This window comes from Cariama cristata, unplaced genomic scaffold (assembly GCF_000690535.1).
Source record: "Cariama cristata isolate BGI_N322 unplaced genomic scaffold, ASM69053v1 scaffold10111, whole genome shotgun sequence".
NCBI lineage: Eukaryota > Metazoa > Chordata > Aves > Cariamiformes > Cariamidae > Cariama > Cariama cristata.
In genome coordinates this window covers 23,924-39,546 of record NW_009599824.1, presented here as the reverse complement: position 1 = coordinate 39,546, position 15,623 = coordinate 23,924, and the positions used below count along the sequence as shown (strand labels likewise).

Below are 15,623 nucleotides of genomic sequence, written 5' to 3'. Positions count from 1 at the left end.
CATTCAGCGGTAGCGCATAGATTAAAAAGGAAATATGCTTCCTTCCATTGTTTTTTTTGCTATCTCACCTCACTGATAACACAGCTTTTAGTCTACTAGAGTTATCTCTAAGTTTGGCAGAGACAAAACCAGTCCCCCTTGCCCTCCCCAATTACGGTATATCCACATAGATTCCGTTGAATTCAGAAAGCAGAATTAACAAAGCATCAATTAGGCTGTTAAAAAAATAAATATTCTTATGCAGGAAATATACTGACCCCTACAATTAATATATTAATAATCATTTACTTGTAACATTAATTGCATGACTCATAGTGCCTGAATTTTTTGTTTAAAAAACCGCCCAAACATCCAGAAAACAAAGGCCGTGGGGCAGGGGTGTCTGAGGCCTTCAGACACACTGAGCTGGCTCTTATTTCAAAGGATGAATCATCAGGATCTGGTTGGTATCAGCAGAATTGGCCTGCACAATAAATGAGGCGAGTTAGCCTTTCCCTGGAGGTGTTTCTGTCTCTTGGCTACAGAAAAGTAACGCAGTTTGGCCGCGAGTGAACGTTTTACATTATATAAACCAAGCAAAACATGTTTATATAGCAAAGGTTTTCTGAAATAACCTCTGGAAGTTCTCACAACATAGCAAGTCTAGAGTTTCAGTATATATTTCAGTAGGAACAAAGACACACTTGCAGTATTATCTTTTTCCTCTGTCCTTCCAGTGTTGATACAGAAGACAAAATCCGCAAGTCTCACCCCTACACACCTATTATTCTAGGCTGTATGTGTCATTGCCACGAAGTTACACAGCTCCGTAAGTGCAGAGTAAGCCTGGAGAATTCTGAATGCCATCTAAACCAAATATATTCGACACGGATACCAGAATCTGGAAACAATAAAAAGTTTGGGGATAGTCACATGAGACTGACTGCCAAGTTAAAGTAACCATGTATAAATTACTGATACTCCTGGGGTGCAGCAGAGAGTTTTAGTCCCCAGTTCTTGGCTAGCCTCTTGTACAAACGACTGTCCTATTTTATACCAGCTCTAACAGAATGAAAAGCAACACTTTTGATGAAGTCTTGCAGCTGATGCTCACTTAAAAAGAGCAAGAGAAGACAGGACATCTTCAAGCATTGTGAATGGACTAGAGGGGTTCTTGTTTGTTTTTAATTATGTGGCTTATTCATTAAAAGGTTAAGCTCCTGCTGTGTTTTTCTCACGCCACAATTTCATGCCACAGTTGGAGCAACAGCTCGGCTGTCAGGTTGGAGGTTGATCAGGGAATTGCTTGCACGGGCCAGCTCTGCGATGGAGACTCGTCCTCTCTGTTTGATGTACTGAGCCACAGCAGCCATCTCCTCTGGAGTGATGTAGATGAACTTTCCTCTGTCATCAATCACACCTACAGGGGGAAAGAAAGGACCCTGAAGTCAGCACTTTGGCTCCTCTCACTTCCTGACAGACATCAGTCACTTCTTTTGGAAGGGACGTGCAAACTGCTGAGGCTGCACTTCGTATCTAGGGCAGGCAGAACAACGTGCAAGCAGTCAGGCTTTTATCTCCTCTCTGCTGTTAGGTCTCTGAGCAGGGCTATGACAATAGCCGAGTGCCTTGGTAAGACTAATTTCGTTCAAAGTAACACATTCTTTTCATTGTGCGCAGCTAGCTGGGAGTACCACAGCAGCTACTTCAGGGACGTAGTTTTGGTGCTGATCTTCTGGGCCCAGGCAGCTGGTGGAGAAAGGCAGAGCAGGAGCAGGGGCCAGGACATGATTCAAAGCTCCTGCAGGGCCCAGCTCAGCCATTCTAACTTACCCTCTAAAAGGGAATGAAGCTCAATTTCCATATTTCAGCTGCTCCGTCAAGAGCGAGAATCGATCTCTCTGTTCTGAATGCTTTTACAGGACCAAATGCGAGGCAGGGTGCCTCACTGGCACACCTGTTAGGCCACAGACATAGCCAGCACAGTACACATCCTTACGCTTTGATACAGAACACTTTTAGGTCATTTGAATGGGTATCCACGTGTACACAGCAAGATAGGTGTTTCCCAGTCATGACCACGGTATCAGGAAAATAAATGTTTGCATTGGCACTACTTCATCCTCGGAAAGAAAAAGACTGCCCAGCAATAAAACAGACTTGTTCAGACAGGGAGCTACCCACATGCTTAGTCTCAGCTTACATTCTGACTTTAATTGCGTGCATACATGGCTAGGAACAAGCACTTCACTTACTACAACATCCTGGAGCGCTCTGGGATGTTTGCTTCTCCCACAGCGTGCCATAACCCAGGCCTGGCTTTAGCCACAGCACCTTTACAACAGGCTTGCAAACTACCCCAAAACATCCAAGAGATTCAAATTCAGATTTCAGAAGACATTATTTGCAGCTGGTTGCTCAGCAATCCCTTCAGGCCTTCAGCAGGGCTCAGTCAACATGCAGAAGCCTTGTGCTGGTTCCTGAACTGTTGTGGACATTCACCCCCCCACACCTCTGTATAAGGTGTCATAGAGGCAATCGCATCCCGTCGTGCTTTAAACAGTAATTTCATGGCAGCTGAAGCAGGGATAATAAAAATATCTATTAATCAAGTCCTCCTAGGATCCTGCACAGTTTAAAACAGAAATTACACTGGAAGTCTCTCTCTACCATAGTGAAGGCAATTTCTGCACCACCTATTTAACAGCTGCAATAAAGTCCCCTTGGTGTTTTGGCTGTCACCTGTTAGAGTGCCATCTGCCATCAGGTCCTGGATTCTGTTAATCGCATCCTGTTCAGAAGAGAAAAAGGAATAACAAACTCAACTCATCAAGAGGGAGGCAAAAAACATTTCACATGTTCAGATAAACTACAGATGGAGGCTTACATTTAATTTCTCAGTGTTAAAGACTTCAGTGAAGGACACACATCAGTATTTCCACACAGACAGATGCAATAAGCCCTTTGGTCTTAGGAGGATGAAGTAAGCTTTTGCATTTTGGGGTGTTCAAATAATTTCCCTACCCCCAAAAGAGACTTTTATTGCTAAGTTACCTGGTTGTTTCAAGGAATGGGGGATGGTTATAGAAATCTTTCCAGGGAAAGGCTGTATAGTGCCAAAGCAACACGCAAGTCCCACGAAGTACACTGAGGTGCTTCTCCAAGAACCTGGCTACACTCAATACATTCCAGAGCTTCTTATACGTTTTCCTGCTCCATTTAAGAGGAAACCTCTTTTACCAATCCAAAGCAACAACTTGTTGAATTTATTGCTGGGTTAACTCTATAGTTACTTCAAACATGCAGTTCCACTACACTTTAAGCTAGAATCATAGAATCATTTAGGTTGGAAAAGACCTTTAAGATCATCGAGTCCAACCGTTAACGTAGCACTGCCAAGCCCACCACTAAACCATGTCCCTGAGCACCACATCTACTCATCTTTTAAATACCTCCAGGGATGGGGACTGAACAACTTCCCTGAAGTGGCTGAGCCTTGGTTTCCACAGTTCTGCCTCTCTCCCTTTCTTGTATTTATGTGACTGCAGAAGCAAATTATAGTTTAGATTTCAACGAGATAAATTCCCTTAACTGACTCACTGCATGCTTAAATGAAGTTCTGGTTTAAGAGAGAGGCAGGAGCACAGCAGCCTGGACTTAGAGCACTGTAAGCTGCTGAGAAGGGGCACTCCAAGATCAGATTAGCTACAGCACAACAGAAAACACTGGTCACTTAGAAATAGATGTCAAATGTGCTCCAATTAAAATAAACCAAGCCATGACTATTCTTGAGAGTCAAAACATAAAATGTTTAGAGAACAGAAAAAGGACAGAGGGAAAAAAAAAAGTACAGATATCACACCATGAGCTCACTTGGACAGGCTTATATGGTGCTGAGAGGGACAATTTTCTTCAGCAGCGCACCAGAAGATACCAATTCTTAAACATTCTAAGAATACACATGCAATTGGAGCAAAACACCTCATCTATCGATCATCTGCAAACATAACAACATTGTCCAATTATGTAGGCAGTGTCTGAATTTGCTTCTAGCTCTGCTTTTCATTCCCAAGTACACTGAATTGCTCTATTACTACATTTGCAAACACTGTAGGATCCATTAGCCAACAGGCAGCTGTGCGAGAGACAGGCTGAGCACTTTTCACTGAAACAATCTTGTACACCAACAATTCTTCACTGCCTGGCTGGTACTTGGACGAATGGCCACCTTTTTAGAGCTGACTTTGCTGGTCTTCACCAAAATCCAAGCATTTTCAGTAACGCTGAGACACTTGCATAGATGTTACCTGGATTTACCCACTTTCTCTCCTGTCCTTTTAAACTAATTGCTTGTACTTGCACCCCGAAAGTTAGTACTTACCTGCGTTCTTAAACCCAAATGTGAAGCCAAGTCCTCCAGCTGGATTACCTTTGTTTTCTACGGAAACAAACAAGAGTTAAATGCAGCTGATGAATTAGAGGGTTAGCATATTTCTTTTCCTTTTATACAAAAATGCATTTAATAGACAAAGTAGAACCTGTCATTCTAACTAACTTTTCCTAATAAGCACTTTTCTCTGACAAAAAACCTCTAACTTAAGTTACTTAAATCAGTAAATGTGGAAAGACCGAATGCTCTGACCCACTTAAGTGAAGACTCAAACACATTTGCCAGTGTTCATCCTGAACCTTCTCTTAACATTAGGAGGCCAGGACGAGCACAAGCACAATAAACAGCCATGGCTCTCTTCTCCCTGCCACCTGAGTTTCCCAACTGCTACCTTCAATTTCCAGCAGGCTTTAGCAAGATCCCTTTTTGTTTGAGAGATGTTTCAAAGTACATTTTAAAATGATCAGTGGTACATATCAGCGCATACATAAAAATCCAGACAAGACTGGCAGCATTAAGCGCTTTAGTCTGTTTTACTAATGTCATGTGTATTAACGCCAGAATAATCTTCCTAAGCAAGTGAACACCTTCTTAAAATCATCAGTGTTGGAAGTGTACTGCTAGCACGCTCCAGCACAGGCAGCGTTATGATCTCTGACAACAAAGGCAGAAGCAGGAACTGCAAATTTTCATTTTGCTTTTGACAAGAGATTCTTTCTGCAGCCTCTCTCAGTCAGGACACAGTCACCGCTGCTCACATCTGGTTTTATGTTTCTCTGTAGCTCCAGAGAATTACAAAGAAGACACCTGGTGCACTCGTCTGGAGCTACTTGGTTCCTGTTTTCTTATCTGCAAAAGTTTTAGAAACTCATCTGTTTAGATGCAGTAAAAGGATGCACTGTTTGTAAGGAGCTTGGAAAATATAAAACTTTTGGAAAACTGTTCAGTTAACATTCTGGACTGCATTCCTAAGAGCCACATATGTACGGCCACCAGAGCTACATCTACGTTATCAGATGCAGTGCTTCGGACAATAAATACATTTGTTTCTGATGTTGAGATCACAAGCGCCACACACAGACTTAGTAGTTGTGAAGTTCGATGCAGCCAAGCTAGAGAACTGAATACCATGGACTGAACGCATGGAATTGGAACCAGTCCATGGAATTCAGTTCTCAGAGCTGGGAACTGCCAAGATTCGTCACATCTTCTTTTAAAGGGATGGGGGGGATGGGGGGGGTGCAGGCGTGCAAATCCACATAAACAAGAAAAACAGGATTTAAACCTTCACTTAAAGATATTCACCCTTAATGACCAAGTTTAGTGGAAGCTTTCCAAGATAGATCCTGCTGTGAATAACAGCCCAGAAGGTGGGGTGGAATTAGGATGTATCCCACACACACACTGAAATACAACGACATTGTAAGGTACCAAGCAAACAAAACACTTCACCACATGCTTCATGTTTTAGAGACAGGCTTAACTTTCATAGAGCAACACATGCACATCCACATCTTACTGAATTTATTTAATTTTAGGTGCGATTCTGCTGCTGTCCTCAGCAAGGGATGAAACAGAGCAAGAGCTCTCAGGATTAAGATGAGTAGGAATTTTTTTTTCTTTAGCTTCTAAGCCTCATTTTTCTTAAAGAAAAAACAGGAAGGGGTAAAGCCTCCGAATCTTTCGCTATCCCTTTCAAATGTAGTTTGCTGTTTCAATTCACTGGCTGTAATTCAGATGTATTCAGTGATACACCGTCAGGCTGGGTGAGCGCAGTGTGATGGGCAGAGCGCAGGCTCCTATTTCCCTGGGCCAACAGAGCTAGTGCTGCACAGCAAGGGAACAGCTCAGCCCCTCTTTAACTTCATTATTAATTTTTGGAAGCGCTCAGAGAGCCTACAGAGCTGGTCTGTAAGGTGTGTCGTGCAGCTACAGCACTGCTAAGTAAAACCCTAAGGCTCCCATTAAGAATTGGTTATTTTGCTCCTCTGAGAGCAGAGGAGTCAAGTCTGTAACGTGAGGACCGGCCACCGCAAGAAGGGAACGCACAGGATTGCAACGGCAGCAGAGACAATGCCACCGCCTGAGGTGTAACGTGGTGACATTGCAGTTGCGGGGCTACTACGAAACCCCCAAAGGAAGGGAGATGCTCAGCTTTCAGAAAAGCAGAATCAGGGAGCGTCAATCCTTTCGGTGCCTTTAAGAAAAATTCCATTTAAAACAATCCCACGAGGCAGAGCTGGAGAAGAGAGGCCACATTTTATTTCAAACACTCTGAGGAATGAAACATGGGGTGAGCTATCTCCAGTCAATTATATCAGTAAAGTAAGTTATTCAGCAGAAGAGCTAAATTAAATTTTATTTTTAAAAAATGCCAGCTGCCTTAAATTTATGTGTTTTTCAGACAGCTATTAGCAGCTTAGCACTGCTTCTTGATATAAGTCAACAGTTTCTGTGAGCAGAACAGAAGATGAGAGCAATACATAATCTATATATTAAGCATACTTTCAAGATTAAAAAAAAAAATACTAAAACTTGTAAAAGAAAGCAATGTCCCAGTTCTGCAACTCATCTCTACATAGGAAATCAGGTGTCGAAGCACTTCTGAATTAGGTTTTCAGCCCATGCTTAATTTCTCTGACGTCAAGTAGAAGTGACTAATATAAAACTATACATATGTGCTTAAACACTGAACTGAGAGTTTGTGACTAATCTGTTCCATCCATCACAACCACCAGGGCAACGTGCAGAATCAGACCCTACCATGTTAATCCCTTGGAAACCCTCCCAATTTTCACGGAAGATCCCAAGGGACATTGAAATATCCTATCGTTCTACCTACTGTTATTGATAAACAAGCTGCCCGAGGATAAAGAACAGCACATTTTTCTTAATTCAAAGCTTGGCTGTATCTTGAAAGCCTTAGATGGGAACAGGTGAACTGGGATCACATCGTACCATGTAGTTCACTTCCACCGACAGTAATTGAAACAGAGGGTGGTCTTAACAGACACGGCCCTTTCAAAGTTCCCCTCCCTTTCAAAGAAATCTCTGCGGCTTCTGTGGAAAACAGAATATTGAAATTGTTGCATGGCTGCAAAATGAAATGCGCTATCTGATGGTTCATCTTCACTCCATGGTTTCACTTAGGCTCTTTAAACTTGTTGTTTAAATCTATTCTCAGTTGTCTCATCCGCTTTTGGTGGTGCTTCTGCTCAGAGCTGACTGGCTTATGCCAGGGACTTGGTTACTGAAGAGGGGCTATTTTCATTTGGGCTGCGGCAATGAAGGTAAGTCCTAAGTCCGAGTGCTACTAGCTTAGACATTTCCAAATGACCCCCCCAGAGATCCCGTTGATCAGCAAGCACTTGACAGATGCAAACCTAGCAGCCTCTCTCACTGTGGCCCGATGGCAGTGAGATATACCACTGAAAGTGCCAGTGACACAGGAGGCAGAGAGCAGCACAGCAAAAGATGCTCGCACTGTAGCTTTGCAGCGACTCTAGAAGGATCGAGCCGTTGTTCAAACTTGCATGGCAATCACTCAAATTGACTCCTTGCGGAGAGTTACCCATGAGACAGATCTGTTTCTAAGTCCAGGGTTTTGCTGAGACAATGGACACGCAAAACTGGACCAGAATGGGAGATTCTGGATTAACAAAATGATTAGGAGGTAGCTAAATATGCAAGTGATTTGCTTATTAATAAAGCCTTTCAAACACATGCCATACATTGTCAGATAAGAATCCAGTTTCCAGTAAAGGAGGAAAGGCATTAATCAGGACAGAAGTTTGGCATAATATTGTTAGAGTAGAAAAATGCATTTGACCTTTGATATACCAATAGTAGAGAAAGAAGCATTTGTCCTTACAGATCAGAAGTGGAAATCCTCATGAACACACCACAGGTTTTAAATAACCAACAATACAATATCATGAAAGGGAGACTAACACACCCTGTTAAAAACACATGATCTTCTTATATACCCCTTCCAAACATTAAGACAACATTGCAAATTGCACAGATAAAAACAAGAAAAGAAATCACATGAAAAGTTGGATTGACCTTCACAATGCCAGTGTTTCAGACACAAACACATCCTGCATGCAGGCCACATGCTGGTACAGCAATTCTCATTCACGCTGAGCTGAGATGTAGAGATTGTTTTCTAAATCAGTAGCTGATGTTCACAAAAAAAAGTCTGAATTGTCCCAAATCCCAATCAACAGCAAACACTGCTGTTCATAAACTCTGAGGGTGATCCACCAGGTGCAGAGTTTATAACGCCTATCCTTATGAAAGAGGGTAATAGCTACAATCCTGCCCCCAAAAGCCAAGACAGAGCTATAATTACAAACCATTTTAACGACAACGGACATGCTCGTGCATGCTTAAGTAAATAATGCAGGCTTTATCTAAGGAATCACTTTTGTTACTTATTGAATACTTAAGTAAGTCAAAGAGGAAGTAAAAATTTCCCTTGCTTTCTGCAACTCAGCTCTTTGAACAAGGTATTTTACACAATCTAACAGGTATGGAAAAAGGAGAAAGACCAGTGGTAGCTTACCTTAACGTATTCAAGAAATTCCATTAGAAAGCTGCGAGACTGGATACAGCAAGGAAAACAATTGTTATTTTAAACTCATGAACATTGAATGCATTGCAAACTTGCTAAGTACAAATACTATGAAAGCGTTTAGCTTGCATGCTTCCTAAGTTTTAAACATACACATTGACAGAGATAATGAACTGGGAAAAAAAATAAGTATCTAGGTTTAATCTTAACAAGGAATTTATGATAGGTATTTTCTAAGACAGAATATGGCTCAAGTATAATTTGTGTTTAAATGTTTTCTGAAAGGAAATCATGGAATCTTTTATTCTTCACAAGATCTATACCCTGAAATAACCACATCTGGGTGAGTTTGTGCATTGTGTATTAAGTTACAACCAGACACAGAGGACGTTCTGTACAGAGGTGAAGTACAGAGTGATTCAGGAGACGGCTCATGCAGATGGTCAAGTGTAGCATGCAGCTGCGCAACACATGTGGAAGCTCAAGCCGTTTTCAAAGCTATGCACCTGAAATCCGGCATTTTAAATTAAGTGGCTCAATTTTCAAAGGCAATGCAAACAATGCGCGTTTAAGGTAACAGGAGATCAAATTACTCCGCAACCCTGGAAATCAATCAGCCGTAATTAACTGCTTAGCTCTAGACTCAGGAACTCAATTTTCAGCATGAGTTTCAGCAGGCTAGCCTCAACAACACAAGGCAGACTCAGCTATTGTAAGAGGATACTAAACCGCTTCAGTACATTATCCATCACATGGCAGAAGGGTGGCTTGCCATTTCTGCAAGGCTGGTGTCTCCAAACAGCTGTGTACCTATGATGGTTTCTGAAGGTTACTTGCAAATTGCCTAATATGAAAGTTCAATCTCCCCACTCCTACCAAAGATATCTTATACTGAGATCCAGGCATCATCAACTGCCTGTCAAGCTCTTTTGAGTGAGGAACACCCTTCTCTGTTCCCACATATAGAAAGATTAATTTCATCTTGACAGGCAGCTGTAGGAACACAGACAATAAACACATTCTACCTTTACAGGGTGTCTAAAGAGGAACAATTTAATATTTAGGTATGATCTGATCTTCTAACAGGACACACATTTTTGAAGGAACTCTGAATTGAAAGTATGCATTTTGCTGTTCCCTGCATCTTAGGAAATTCCCCATCACCAGATACAACTTCTCTTGGTGTTAATCCTGGCATGATGGAAGAATTTATCTTAATGGGAAGGGGTCCATAGTGAGAACTTGTGACGAATGTCGTGTTGACTCATTACAAACTCCTCAGCCCAAAGCCTCGCTCAGTCACGCTAAAGACAAATCCATTTAATTCAACAGGGTTGCTTTAGCAGAAGAGCAAATGCACACACAGCCCTGAAAAAAATACTTATCATGAAATGCATTGGACAGCTCAAATTTGGCACCTACAACCCAAGAGCAATTTCAGTATTTGATAGCAATTAAAATCAGTCTAACAGGTTTTCAGCAGAAGATTAAGAACACTGCCTCCCACAACAGTGGAACTTTTTCAAGTTTGCTGTAATATTATGTCAAGTATCACATTTCAACCACCATCCCCAGCAGCGCGTCTGCAGGCAGCCACAGGAGGAGCATGCTAGAACGTTATGCACGAGTTTGACATACTATCAGTAGCAATCATTTGCAACACTGAATGCAGAGTTTTCCAGCGTACAACCCACAAGCACCTAGGTTGCGTCCTGTGAATTCTCTTAACAGAAGCCTTTTAAGAGAAGAACTTGGTTTTTCATTTGATTTCACAGAAGCTCTAGAAAATAAAACCAAAACCAAGCAATTCCCCCCGAGATATGTGGGCACTACCAAACTCCAAATTTAGCCTCACTTTCATCTGGCCCACTGTATATGGGTAGGGCAGGGCTGACGACAGTAAAGGGAGATGAAGGGAGGAGAGAACTCGTTTCCACTGATACGCATTTGCCTTAGCACTCTAAACTAACTCGTAGGAGCGCCTGGTATGAGGACCTGTAGCAATCCCCAGGAAATACTCCAGGTTAAGCTGTGCCATATACACAATTTAGCTTTGGCAAGCAAAAACATTTGGCTGACTCCTACTTTCAAGTTCATTTTACACGAGACTGAATGCAGTAAGGGCAATCTGAGTCTAACAAAGATAAAGGAAACTGCAGTAAGAGACTAACATACATACCTCTTCCTCCGTCATTGATTCTTCAACCCCTTCCTCTTCAACTATAAAACTCTCCTTCAGCTTCAGGTACTCTTCATACTCTCTCTTCTCCTCTTCTTCCTTTGCCTTCCTTTTCTCCTCTTCCTGGACAGAAAAGACGACAAGTGGTCAGTTCACCCCTCCCCAGATCAAGTTTAGTTTTAAGTTAAGTAGCATCTTCTTTATCTGTAGTCTGGTTTTACTAGGACAGACAGCAGATAAAAGTTTTCTGAAATGAGTCTAAGTTCTCCCGTGATGGCATCATTAATTTACACAAGCCATCCTTAAGGTAGTAACCATCTCACATGGTAGTGTAAGCTTGCACACAATACTCCTAGGCTGGTTCTTAACAGATCTGGCACAGGGGACAAAAATCACTCTTATATAGTGACCTGCTTGCTTAATTTGCATGAATATATTTCTTCTGCAGATCCCGTGACAGGAAGTCCCTGCCCCTAACTGTACTTTGATGCAACATCCACATTTTCAGTAACTGGCCCCAATTCTGTTCTGACATGCACTAGTGTACATTGGGAGCGATCACAAAGAATCACTGGTGTCCACCTGTGTGTGAGAACAAGCTGGCCTGTAAAAGTTTCAAGTAAAATCTCTTTCTCATGACATACAAGCAAACTATGCCTACATGGAATATAAAGAACTATACAAAGTATTTTAGGCATAGAGGACAAGGTATGATTGTATTAAAAAAGGGTTTTTTTTTTACATGTTTGATTGTTAACCAAAACCTAAAGGCTCTGCTTTTAGTTATTTGCAATAAAAATACTTTCAGTTACCTACCCTGAAAGAAATGTTAAAGTCTAAAAAAAAAAAAACCCACATAAATAATGCCAACCCAGAAAACTCCAAGCCCGACATCAGTGAAATGGTGAAGCATACTAGGTTATATACAAAGGTTGCACATTCACAAAGCAAAACTGTGATTAAAAGTTTTGGAATGTGATAGATTACTTGAAAAATGTTTCAAATAAGAACAGGTTTTTACTGCGAACTCATAAATCTACAGCTTTCCATGATTTTCTTTGAAAATTTGTTTTGCTCTTCTCCAAAACACTTTACACATGTAACTTCTCACAGAAGAAAAATGTTTCCTTACAGAACAGTGTCTTCCACAGCGAAATTTATGTTTGTACAGCACCTGGTACAGTGAGATTCCAATTTAACTGGTCTCTGGTTGCTATCACACTGCAAAGGCTTGATCAAAACTTAGAAAGACGAGTTCTTCAAATTTCAGTTACAATCTCAGGGCATTCCTTTACTATTAGCACACAAATTGATCTCTTAAAGAACAACTATATTGATTTCTAAATGTTTGCCATGCTGCATCTCTGACACTAATACGGTAATTGCTTCCTCAAATGGCTGGAAAGCAAACACTTGTTCCATTAAGACAGGAAGAGACAGGAACAGGTCATTAAGTATATTCAAAAATGTCTGTATTAAAAAAAGATGCTATGTAAAGCCAAAACAAGCAAGATACCAGAAATGGGGATGAGAGGATAGCCTTTCAATAAAAACCAAAGAGAAAGTGTATTTGGTCCCAATTGTATTTAATCAAACTCCCAGAAAGTCACAAGAAGGAATGCTACCAACATGCAAGTATGAGAAAAACAGGACTGAAAGTATCTTACTGTATGTGCAAAGCCAAACCCTTTTTTTTAACCGCTATCTCACGAAGAAAGATCTGAGGAAGCTTTGGAGAGAAAACAAGACCATTTTCTAGGTCATTCATCACCGTAGTCATTATTAGCAAAAAGCCCAACAGTAGATTTTTCTCTTATAAGCGCTATAGGTGCCAAGAACAATATAACCGTATTTCATTTGGAAGTGAAGCAATTGTTCTTTTCTTGTAAGTGCATTAAATTTAATTTTGATCCTGGAAATACAAGAATAAGGTTCTTCCCCTGCTCTATTACAGAGGTTGTAATTCAACAGGATTTGAAATGAGAAAAAAAAAAAAAAAATCACAAAACTTGAAAATTGCTTTGGCAAATAATTTCTAGAAGGTTCTACAAAAAAAAAAAAGAAACAGAAGACACTGTCCCATTTATAACTGAGAGCAACAATAACTAAGAAATATTTTCCTTCTTTCTGGAAGGTCTAACAACAAATGAACAAGACTCATTCCTGTCTTCCTTACCTACCTGCAGAACAGTACCTTCAATTTTATTAGGGCATGCCAACACATTACTATCAATACTTCCATTTCTAACATATGCAGAAAAGCACCTCTGCTGTGAGACTGGCAAAGCACTCAGCTACCAGTCCCTCTTTTGTAGTCGCCTTAAAAGCCAACATGAGTTTGTTTTCCAGATCCTAAATGCTGACGCTACGATGAGCAGAGCACTTCCAGGTGTCTGAGCCACTGCTTTGGTAGCTAAAGTGTGTCAGCCCTCAAAGCCTTATGTTTCCTGGTGGTTGCAGCCTCCTCCATAATACTAAGTATTTCCAGAAGCTTTTTCATCTAATAACTAAAAATCCCAGCCACTTCCTGCACAGTCTCACACGCTTTACTACCTAAATTCACCTATGATTCAATCTCTAGAAAAAGACGGATTTAGCCAAACTGTAAACTGGGTCAAAGCCAAGAGGAGAGAGGACTTTGTACAACGGCACTGGGAGAAGCGACCAGCAAGAGCACTGGAAGCTGAGCAGAGGGAACCCTAGCAAAGTCAGGCTGTCTGTTAACACTTATTCTCAGCTATTTTTTTTCCACCATCATGCTAGCACTCTTCTTTCACACACTCGGGTCATGCAGCAGTTGCATGGTAGGTGCAGGGTCAAATTTAGGCAGGTTGCATTCCCACAAAAACCAGTCTGTCTGTATGCATAACCCCCTCACGGAAACACTCTCAGCACCCCAGGGGCTACTAATGAAACAGAGACCAGTACTTACTTTATGCAAGTCATACAGGGGGCACTCAGCTCAAATATAAATTTAAAAAACCCACATCTTTGCTAGTCAGGTTTCTTGCCCCTCCCCATTCTGATCTCATTAACTGCAGTGGAGTTAAGTGGTAAAGCATGTGGCTCAGAAGAGAGATAATAGCTGGGCCACCTCCCTTCAACGATGGGTGGGGTGGTGGGGAAATCCCAGCATCATGGAAATTTAGTAACTGCAGATGCTCACCTTCAGCTAGTTGCCTTTTTTTTTAAGCAGGTTCACTTCTCTCCTCACCCATCTAAGTGTTACCCAAACTGGGGGCTTGCTACAGTGTAAAGATTTCTTTTTCATCAATTTACTATACTGCGTGTAAAGAACAAACTCTCCCACTTTGAGAGTGTCTTTACTGAAAAAAAAAATAATAAAAAATAGTCACTCAGACCTTTCTTCCTTCTTTCCTTTTTCTGACAAAGTGTCCACAATATCACTGCTGGATCAACTCTACTTCTGTGTGCTTGCTGAGCCACATGTGCCACACTGTGTGGCAGAGACCCCAGAGCTTCCAGAGCTCCATGCAGCCTGTGGATCGCCAGCACTCTGGGAGACACTTTTCAACACCCTTACCCCTTCCTATACCTGATCTGGTCAGCACTAACTTCCCACTGCACCCAGTCCCAGTCCTTCCACTGCTCTCCAGGCTCCCTCCATCCCATCTGCCCACCAAGGACCTGGATTTGCTGCGAGGCTCCTTTCAGATCATTACCTTCTTTTCATCTCTGACCTCAATCACAATTATTATTTCCACGACCCCAAAAATATTGTGTCAACTGCACAAGAGCCCAATCTTTTACCAGGTGAAACCCACGGCATCTTGAAAATTCTTTTAGGCTTACAACTGGAAGCAGACCTTGACTTTTGGGTTCACAAATCCCTCTTGAGTCCTGGGATGCTGCTTGAGTAATTGCACTGTTCTGGCTGGTTGACAGATTACAGCCTTTGGAGGTTTACCATGCATTACTATTTTTAGCAAAGGGTGAGGACCCTTACAATACCGTCCAGCAAGAAGATCCTGAACCACCATTTCTAGCTTTCATTGCAGTAACCCATTTAAGGTGACACTGAGACTAAGCGATGTTGGCCTATAGAGTAAGTAGCTTTTCTGAGAGCTTTGCCTAAGCAGCTTTCCCAGAGAGGAAACTGTTAGTTGTGTGCTGTGCCAACTCTCCTCCAAATCAGATAAAGGACCAACTTGCTGACAAACAAATCATTTACAGGCAGCTTATTCGACTGCTAAGTGGAAGAGATCTCATTGCTAGTGAGGAAGGTAGAGCAAACACTGGACTTTCTTCAACCACCACCTGCTACCAGCTGTTCATTGTTTGTGGCTGTTTCCTTAACATGCAGAATGAGAAAGAGCATACTGCTCCCTATGCCAAATGCTTTGAGGTTCATGGACCAAAGAAATCCCCTCCTTGTACAGCATCCAATTTTTGTGCTGTTAGTACAGGTTCTGCAGGAAGAAAAAAGGGACTTTACAATAAATAATTTGGCATAGAGCAGGTGGATCTCTAAGATGCCT

The 15,623-nt window shown here is 41.6% G+C and overlaps 1 protein-coding gene across 1 annotated transcript in view; it reads right to left on the bottom strand.

The window, feature by feature from the left end:
- Nucleotides 1-1,139: 1,139 nt before the first annotated feature.
- The window catches only part of DDRGK1 (DDRGK domain containing 1), a gene marked incomplete at its 5' end in the record, with an annotated part of 32,461 nt that continues 17,977 nt past the window's right edge, over nucleotides 1,140-15,623 (bottom strand). The window contains 5 exons of the mRNA XM_009709812.1: nucleotides 1,140-1,399; nucleotides 2,722-2,770; nucleotides 4,361-4,417; nucleotides 8,937-8,975; nucleotides 11,125-11,247. Coding sequence (XP_009708114.1) covers nucleotides 1,227-1,399; nucleotides 2,722-2,770; nucleotides 4,361-4,417; nucleotides 8,937-8,975; nucleotides 11,125-11,247 — 441 coding nt within the window. The remainder of the gene's footprint in view (nucleotides 1,400-2,721; nucleotides 2,771-4,360; nucleotides 4,418-8,936; nucleotides 8,976-11,124; nucleotides 11,248-15,623) is intronic.